The sequence below is a fragment of the Chrysochloris asiatica genome, unplaced genomic scaffold (genome assembly GCF_000296735.1).
Source record: "Chrysochloris asiatica unplaced genomic scaffold, ChrAsi1.0 scaffold00033, whole genome shotgun sequence".
Lineage (NCBI taxonomy): Eukaryota > Metazoa > Chordata > Mammalia > Afrosoricida > Chrysochloridae > Chrysochloris > Chrysochloris asiatica.
The window spans coordinates 4040514-4050409 of NW_006408551.1; the positions used below are offsets into that span (position 1 = coordinate 4040514).

Sequence of the window (9896 nt, forward strand, 5' to 3'; positions counted from 1 at the left end):
GTTCCTATCCTGGAGAATCAGTCACTCCCTTCCTTGTTACAAAACTTCCACCTTTGCATTTCCAACCCTCATAATGCGTCCTTATAAGCATTATTCACTACAGTATCACGAGTTACCCATCTGTATCTCCTTTCATCAGCTCCGCCCAGACAGATTGAATAGTACCTTCTGGAGATTCTGCCTTCTGCCATGCTCCCTAACATCAGGTTCCCTCTTGAAAGCTTGTAAGCCCGTCACTTCTTGCCTTTGTAGTCCTCCCCTCCCCGTTTGAGTATCCAATGTCCAACCTGCCCTTTTCTGTCCACTCTGTGTGTGTGTGCGTGTGGGGGTGTGTGAATGTTTCTTGCTGTGAGGATTTGTTCCCTCTTTTGAGTCGCTGCTCCATAGGTATAGGTCAAGTTCATCAGACTGTATCAGCTCACTCTTTTTTTTTTTTCTCCCCTCTTCTTTCCTCTCCTCATTGAGCTCCGATCATCCAGTCATCCGGTCCAGGTCACATTACATGAGCTTTTGACTGAAATAAATCTGTGATTCTGGGTGTTGCATGTGCTTTTAGTCTCTCTTGATTCTAACTTCATGACCCTTGCATTTCTCCCATTAGTCTTTTTTCTCTCCTTTGTTACCAGGTTACCTGTGGCTGGGGAGAAGAATGTGCTCATCACCAGCGCCCTCCCTTATGTCAACAATGTCCCCCACCTTGGAAACATCATTGGTTGTGTGCTCAGTGCAGATGTCTTTGCCAGGTGGAGCCAGCTACTAGGGGAGAGATGTTCTGAGGGTTGGGTGGGCCCCAAGGGAGTAGATACCTTGGGAGTAGGAACTGGAGGGATCCTGGGGACAAGAAAGCAGCAAAGACAGGGCCCTCTATGATCACCAAATTCTCTTTCAGATATTCCCGCCTGCGCCAGTGGAACACCCTATATTTGTGTGGGACAGATGAGTATGGTACAGCAACAGAGACCAAGGCTATGGAGGAGGGTCTAAGTCCCCAGGAGATCTGTGACAAATACCATACCATCCATGCCAACATCTACCGCTGGTTCAATATCTCCTTTGATATTTTTGGTCGCACCACTACTCCACAGCAGACCAAGTAGGTTCCCTGTATAGTTGTGATTAGAGGCAGAAACGGGTGTGATGGCTGGGGTTGGGGCATTGAGAATGTCCTGGAGACCAAAGGAACAAGGGGAACTGCCTAAGAACTTCCCCTCAAAATACCATTTGCCATCAAATCAATTCTAACTCATGGTGACCCATGGATATTAAGAGTAGAACTGTGCTCTGTAGGGTTTGTCAGTAGTTGATTTAGCAGAAGTAGATCACCAGGTCTTTCTGTCAAGGTGCCTCTGGGTGGACTTGAACCACTAGTGTTTTGGTTAGCATCTGAATGCATGAATTGTTTGCACCACTCAGGGACTCCTCTTAAATTTAGCATCTGAATATGGCCCTGATCGATCATTAGTCTAATTGAGCATTACTGAGTGGACTCATTTTGCGCAGAAGCTCAGCCAGGGGCTGAAAGAGCAGCTGAGGGAGGGAAGAACTAGGATTTGTGCTCAGGGCAATCTTCTACCTTCCTCCCTGGCTGTCATGGGATCTTAGACATTCTCTCATTCCAATATGCATTTATAATAAATGTAAAAGAGGTCTCCAGAAAGTTGTGAAAAAAATAAATGGAATTAAAAGATAAAAATAAAAATTAGAAACTTTATTTCCCAACATAAAGCTCAATTAAGATCAAGATACTTTTATAATCAATGATACTAGACATTTAGTCCATCTCTGAAGAACTGACTGGGAATTGACCCAGGTGAGTGCAGCCTTTTTCATATGATTGACTAAGAAAAAATGGGTGCTGTATGCTTTAAAGATATTTTAAGATTGTTATTGTTGTTGTGTGTCTTCAGGATCTTGATCCTGAAATTTGTTGGAAATTTCCTTAGAAAATTCTGCTCTTGTCTGCAGCTGATCTGGGTGCAACTTAGTTTTGTCACTCATTGGGCTGAAAGTTTGCTCAGCTTTAATTTTTAGTCAGAATTGTGTAAGCTAAAATAGTGGAGATGTCTTTGGTGTTGGTTATTGTTTTTGCTATTAACTATCAGGCAACGAACAAAATTTTTTCCTTACAAGTTGTTGTGGATGCTCTGCTGCTTTGGGCGTCATCTTCAACATCATTTTTTCTTTCTTAAAATAACTTGTTGTTGTTAAGTGTTGTCGAGTCAGTTCCGACTCCATAGCGACCGTGTATAGGGTTTCCAAGGAGCGGCAGGTGAGCTTGAACCACACTGACTGACTCAAACTGACTTTGCAGTCTAGCGCATTAGCCCACAGCGCCACACCAGGACTCCTAAAATGACTTATCCACTTGTAAACTGCCGAGTTCTTTGGGCCATTGTTCCTATAATTTTTTTCTTAAAACATTAATGATTTCACTGTCTTGTCACCCAAGCTACACTATAAATTTTATGTTTGTTCTTGCTTCAATTTTATCAGAATTCATCTTGCTCTGATAGGGGCTCTTTTTAAATTGAGCTCTTCTTTCTTAGTGCCTCAAACTAGATCTTGTTTAGACGTTGTAACAAGGTAACCCCTCCCCTCCCAAAAAAATACTGCTATTAAGTGGATTCTGACCCATAGTGACCCTGTGTAGGGTTTCTGAAGCTTTATGTGGAATCGCTGGTAGGTTTGAACTGCTAACCTTGTGGCTTGCAGTCTAGTGCTTATTCTATACTGCTTCCAAGTTAGTACAAAAGTTTATTTTGGTACATAAACAAAAATTGGGATCCATGCATAGTTTTTTCATAATGTATTTTTCATAAACTTTTTGAAAACCCCTCATACTTCTTGTTGTCAGGAGAATCAGGATTCTCCCTTTTATCTATTCTTATAAAAATGTTACAGAGCAGACAGTCTGCCAGCTGACACCAGTGTGTAATTTAGAACTTGGCGTAATTGATTTTAATTGTTAGAACATATTAGTACAGACCATGCTATTCTTTCACAGATTCTGGTTAGTGATGAGTACAAAAACAGGTAAGTGGGAGTTCAAAAAAATAGCATTTCAGGTTATGAGGAAAGAGATTGTTTAGGCAATTAGGGAATGAGGGGTCTGGGCTCATCCAGTAAAATTCCCTGAAGATGAGTTGATTGATGGCTATTGCCTCGGGCCCTTTGCCTGATTTCCTTGGAGCTTGGAGTAAATGGGTCCTTGGTTAGAGTGGTAGGAGGTTGGGGTACACTACTGCTTCCTCTTACCTGTTACTCTTTTTCCCCTTGCTCACCTAACCAGAATCACCCAGGACATCTTCCAGCGCTTGTTGGCACGAGGTTTTGTGCTGCAAGATACTGTGGAGCAACTGCGATGTGAGCGCTGTGCCCGCTTCCTGGCTGACCGCTTTGTGGAGGGCGTGTGTCCCTTCTGCGGCTATGAGGAGGCCCGGGGTGACCAGTGTGACAAGTGCGGCAAGCTCATCAATGCTATTGAGCTTAAGGTGAGAGGAGAACATCATGGGAGCCATGTAGGAGACAATTCCCATTCTTAAGGGATGGACTCCCAGTCGCATCCTAGTCAAGATATTAATTTTATCATTTTGAGAGCTTTCACTAGTGGTTCTTTCTACCCTGTCTTACCAAGTCATCATTCAGTTCATTTGACAAACACTGATTGTGCATCTACTGTGTGCTTAGTTAGCACTGTACTAGGAAATAGACAAGTTGAGTTTATACTTCCCATCCCTTTGTTTCTGCTCCAGACCAATTGATCAGCCATTGTTTAGCTTTCTCTCTTCTATAAATGCCCGTTTCTTCTGCTAGTCTATGAAGATTCATTTGTTTATTTATTTATACAATAGGCAAGTCACAGTTGTAGGTGCTGGGAATACAACAATGGATGGGTTAGATATTGAATTATTGAGGAGAGGAGCCAAGTAAACAAGGAAATAAATAATACAGAATAAGCTGCCATACTGAGTGATGTCTGGAGGAAAGAGTTTAAGTTAGATGATAAGGGAAAGCCTCAGAGGAGTAGTATTTATAATGAGAGTTTAACTGAAGAATGAGCAGGAAGAAGCCAGGTGATAGTGGAGTTAGGAATTCTCCCAGCAGCAGAATCAGGAAATGGCAAAGACCCTGAAGCAGCAAAGAGCAGAGAGAGTAGACTGATGAAGTCAGAGAGGAAGACAGAATACCAGAGCCTCATAAGCCATTCAAGGCATTATTTTAGTCTCCTGGCAAACTGCTCTGTGGGAAATGGATGGAAGAGAAGCAAGAAAAAAGGCGGGGACATCAGTTTGGAGGCTAGAGTAGTACCATATTCCTCATATATAGACGAGCACACATATTACACACGTTTAACATGCATAGGTAGCTGACATGAGAGGATGTGTGAAAAGAACAGAAAAAAACAAAACAAAAAAAACTCACAAAGACCTAAAACAGAAAATCTCATAACATATATGTTATTTCATAAAAATTCAATAGTCTAGAAATGGAATGATAGTGGTTTAGACTGGATTAATAGCAGTAGAAATGAGATGGGGAGAAATAGGATTTGAGATATATTTTGGCGGTAAGGCTTTATTGAGCTGAATGGACTGAAAGTTGGGGAAGAGCTTGGTTAAGAGTAAGATGAATTGTGAAATATTGGCTTTGTGCAGTTGGGTGTGTAATAGTACCGTTTACTAACATGGGAAGTCTGGGAGAAGAACAGACTGTCAGGAAAGAGCGCCATAGTCCTGTATAAGCTCAAGATGCCTATCAAACATTCAAGCTAAGTTGTTCAGTAAGCATATAGGCATGAGTTCAGTAAAGAAGTTGAGAGTTTTAATTTCTCACCTTCAGAAACCAGATCAAAACTCACTTGGAACCTTGTGTTGATTATTTGCTCCTCTGCACTCTTCCCACCCCTAACTCTCCTTTAGCCATAACCCTTCAGTGTTTATATACTCAATTTGTATCACACACAAATTATATTTGAAACGGTATTTATAGAAGAGAGAAAGAGCTAAACAAAGCAGATCAGTTGGTCTGGAGCACAAGCAAAGGGTTGAGAAGTATAAACTCAACTTGTCTATTTCATAGCACAGTGCTAACTGATTAACACACGGTATTTCTTGACATTTTGTTCCTTAAAGGTGTACACTTGTTTCTTAGGCCAGCCATCTCTCCCTAATTTGATCGCAGTTTCCTCAAGGACAGGGACTCTGTCTTCTTATCACACAGCTAAGTGCAGTGAAGTACTCAGTACCTGGCTTATGCTGACAATACTTTTCCCTGCTCTTTGGAGTGATAGGACAGAGATGAAGCTGAGGAACAAATGTAGCTAGTACAGGTTTGAGCCGTCAAATTCAGGGAAAGCCCAAGTAGTGAGGAGTTGGCTAGGTGTGATAATGAAGCTAAGCTGAATGGCAAACCAGGGAACTTACCCTTTCTGCCTTTTTGCCTGGACAACTCCCATGGGCCTGCAGTCTTGCTCCTGACTGTCCCACTGTAGTTCAACCTGTCTCTTGACTCTCCTTTCACAGAAGCCTCAGTGTAAAGTTTGCAGATCATGCCCTGTGGTGAGATCCTCCAGACATCTGTTTCTGGATTTGCCTAAGGTAAGTAAATCAGCCTTTCCCTCAGGCTAGTCTGGGCAACCTCTTCCCAGCCACAAATACTGATATAACAAATCACTCTCAAAAATTTCAATGTTCATTTAAAAATTCTAGATGCTTATTGTAGAGGACAGCACTGTGGCACTGTAGGATCAACACTGGACTGAGAACCACAAATTGAGATTAGAGCCCACTGCTGTTCTGTGGGAGAAAGATGAGACGTTCTGCTCCCACAAAGATTTACAGCCTCAGAAATCCTGTAAGGGGTTGCTGTGAGTTGGAATCAACTCAGTGGCACTTCACAGCAGCACATTGTTGAGAGAGAGGCTTGTGGCACAGTGGTGAAGTGTTCGGCTGCTCACTAAAAGATTGGTGGTTCTGTAGAAGAAAAGTGTGGCAGTCTGCTTCCTTAAATACTAAAGCCTTGCAAACCCTATGGAACATGAGTTGGAATTGACCCCCGGGCAACAGGTTTGGTTTTGGGTTTAAGGTAGAGAAAAGGAACATTAGTGGCACAATGGTTAAGTGTTCAGTTGTTTGGTGGATCAAAACCACCTAGCCAACTGTGGGGAGAAAGACGTGGTGATCTGCTCCCATGAAGATTACAGCCCTGAAAACCCTATGTGGAGTTCTACTGTGTAACGTGGTATCACTATGAATCAAAATTGACTCAGTGGCACCTAACAGCAACAAAAATTGTAGGGTACATGCTAGCACAGTAGAGAGTGGAAGAGAACATGCTAAAACAGATGGGGCACAATCTTAACAATCACTGAATCTGGACAATAAGAACATGGGGTTTCTTTGTACTGCTTTTTGCAACTTTTTTGTGGGCTTGAAAATATTTCCAGACAAAATGTTAAAACATTTTCAAAAGGCAGATCTAAAGTGGAAAATTCGTCAAGACAAGTTTATAAAGTAAAAGAAAGCTGGTAGCAGAACAGTGTGAATGCCATGATGTAATTTATATTAAGGGGAATAAAAGACATAAGGATTTTGTATGCAGAAATGTAGAACATTTCTGAATAGACACAAAGGAAAATGAGTACTGCTTAGAAGTGGGCCTGGCTTTCCCTGATTCTATATTTATATCTCCTTTCTTGCACATTAGTTCTCTGTTGGTTCTCATGTCTCCCTACCCCTCTCCAGCCCCCAACTGAAGGTATACAGTTAAAGAATGTTGTCAGAATTTTTAAAATTTGTTTTTTTCCCCTTTAGTACACTTAGTTATCTATTCCTACCACAAATGGGTGACTTTAGCTAACAAATTTATTTTCTTAAAGTTTAGGAGGCTAGATGCCCAAATTTAGGGTGCCAGCACTTGGGGGAAGGCGTTCTCTGTGAGCTCTGGAGGAAGAGGTCCTTGTCTCTTTGAGCTTCTACCTCCTGGGCAGTTTTCATGAGGCTTGGCATCTCTTCCCCATTTCTGTTCTGCTGGCTTGTTTAATCTCTTTTATATCTCAAAAGAGATTGACTCATGATACACCCTACACTAATCCTGCCATGATAACATAATAGAAACAACGCATTCCCAAATGAGATTATAACTACAGGCATTAATTAAAAAACAAAAACAAATCAAAACCCAATCCATTTTGACTTAGAGCAACAGGATTTAAAACACATATTTTGGGGGAACATAATTCAATTAATCTGTAACAATGCAATTATATTACTGACATAAATTAATAAATTTGGTTAATTTAGTTTTAAGGTAATTTGCTTTTTCTCATCCTTAATTAATTTTACACTTTGAATATGTAGAATATCAGTATGCTTCTAAAAAGTAAAACCATGTAAAGTGTATACTCAGAGAAGTGCACTGGGCAAATCTGCTGCCTAAGACCTCTTTAAATTGTTTAAGAGCAAAGGTGTTAGTTTGAAGGCTAAGGCACACTGGACAACATTATGATATTGTGTATAGACTCATATGCATGTGAAAGTTAGACAGTGAATAAGGAAGACCATAGAAGAATTGAGTTATGGTGGTGGAATAAAATATTAAAAGTATCATGAACTGCCAGAAGAACAACTATTATGTTAGAAGAAGTATAGCCAGAATGTTCTTTAGAAGTCATGATGGCGAGACTTTGTCTCAGACTTTGGACATGTTGTCAGGCACTGGAGAAGCACATCATGACATCATGCTTGGTAAAGTACAGTGTCAGCAAAAAAGCACACACACACACACACACACACACACACACATCCCAAGAAGATGGATTGGCATGGTGGCAGCAGCAGCGGATTCAAGTGTAACAATTGTGAGGATGGTGCAAACCAGGCAGTGTTTCCGTTTTGTATACATAGGTTTGCTGTAAGTCGGAACCTACTCAACAGCACCTTACAACAATAGTTAATGAGTACAAAAATTTCTTCATATACTTGTTGGCTGTCTGAGTGTCTTCTTTGAAGGGTCTGTTCATATCCCCTGCCCATTTTTTAATTGGGTTGTCTTATTCTTGTAGAAGTGTTGTCATTTTCTGTAGATTTTAGACATTAATCCCTTGTATGATATGTCATTGAAAAATTTTTCCTATCAGTAGGCTCTCTTATTACTCTTTTGGGGAAATCTTTTTGATGCACCTAAGGGTCTGATTTTTAGGAGGCCCCAGTCATCTATTTTGCCTTCTACTATTTGTGTGTTTTTAGTTTGACAGTATATGCCATGTATTAGAGCCCCTGAGTTTGTCCCTATTTTTTCATTGATGATTTTTATAATTCTGGGTTTTACATTTCAGTCTTTAATCCATGTTGTGTTTGTTTTTGTATACGGTGTCTGTGGTTTTGGAAAGTTTGATTATGATATGTCTTGGTGATTTTCTTTTTGGATCTGTCCTCTCTGGGGTATGTTCAGCTTCTTGTATGCTATCTTCTCATCTGTCATGATGTTAGATAAATTTTCTTCCAACTGCTCTTTGTCTATCTTTTCTGTGCTTTTCTTTGTCTCTTCTGTTCTGGAATTCTGATTACCTGTAAGTTATTCCTCTTCACATTATCTCATATGAATCCTAGGCTTTTTTTTTATCTTTTCAATCTTTTTTTCTGATTGTTCTTCTAGCATACTATTAACGAGGAATTTATCTTCAAGCTCACTAATTTGGGCTTCCATTTATTTAAATCTGGTCCTTTGTCCTTTTAATGTATTGTATATTTCTGAAATCTTAATATTAATCTTTTGGATATCTGTTTGAAGGTTTTGTATTATCTCCAGTATTTTACTAATTTGTTTGTTTCTGTAGTGTTTTCCTCACTTCTTCCTTGTTTTCTTCAAACTTTCTGTCAATAATTTGAAGGTACCCAAATATTACTCTCTTAAATTCTTTTTCAGGTAGTTCCAATGTCTTTTTTGCCTCAAAAAATGTTTTCTAGCTCCATCTCTTGGTCAGTTGACCCACTGTGTCTTATGTCTTCATGTGAACAGAAATGGTCTGTTGCTTCTGAGACATTGTGGTGGTGTTGTATTTGTATTGAATTGATTATTGTACATTGTTGTTGTTAGGTGCCATCGAGTCGGTACCGACTCATAGTGACCTTATGCACAGCAGAATGAAACACTGCCCAATGCCTGGGCCAACCTCACTACTGTTGCCATGCTTGAGTCCATCAGTGCTACTATTTGGCCAGTTCATCTTGTTGTGGATCTTCCTCTTTTTATCTGACCCTCCACCTTACCAAACATGATATCCTTCTCCAGCGACTGGGTATGAGAGACAAAGTTTGGCCATCTTGGCCTCTAAGGAGCACTCTGGCTGCACTTCTTCCAACATGGATCTGTTAGTTCTTTTGGCAGCCCATGGTACTTTCAGTATTCTCCTCCAACACCATACTCAAATGCATCAATTCTTCTATGGTCTTCCGTATTTACTGTCCAGCTTTCACATGCATATGAGGTTATTGAAAACACCATGGCTTGGGTCAGGCGCACCTTAGTCTTCAGGTTGACATCTTTGCTCTTCAACACTTTAAAAAAGGCCTTGTGCAACAGATTTGCCCAGCACAATACATCATTTGATTTCATGACTGCTGCTTCCATGAGTGTTGATAGTTGATCCAAGAAGAATGAAGTCCTTGACAACTTCAGTCTTCTCCTTTGATAAGAATGTTGTTTATTGGTCCAGTGGTGAGGATTTTTGTTTTTACATTCAGATGTAATCCATACTGAAAGCTTTGTGCTCTTTGATCTTCATCAGTAAATGTTTTAAGTCCTCTTCACTTTCAGCAAGCAAGGTTGTATCATCTGCATATCGCAGGTTGTTAAAGAGTCTTCCCTCCAATCCTGATGCCACGTTTTTCTTCATA

The 9896-nt window shown here is 40.4% G+C and overlaps 1 protein-coding gene across 1 annotated transcript in view; it reads left to right on the forward strand.

Annotated features, from left to right (window-relative positions):
* MARS (methionyl-tRNA synthetase) overlaps nt 1-9896 on the forward strand; it is a 33093-nt gene that overhangs the window by 9622 nt on the left and 13575 nt on the right. Inside the window, exons 8-11 of the mRNA XM_006859475.1 lie at nt 627-743; nt 890-1093; nt 3290-3491; nt 5523-5597. Of these exons, the coding sequence (XP_006859537.1) occupies nt 627-743; nt 890-1093; nt 3290-3491; nt 5523-5597 (598 nt within the window). The remainder of the gene's footprint in view (nt 1-626; nt 744-889; nt 1094-3289; nt 3492-5522; nt 5598-9896) is intronic.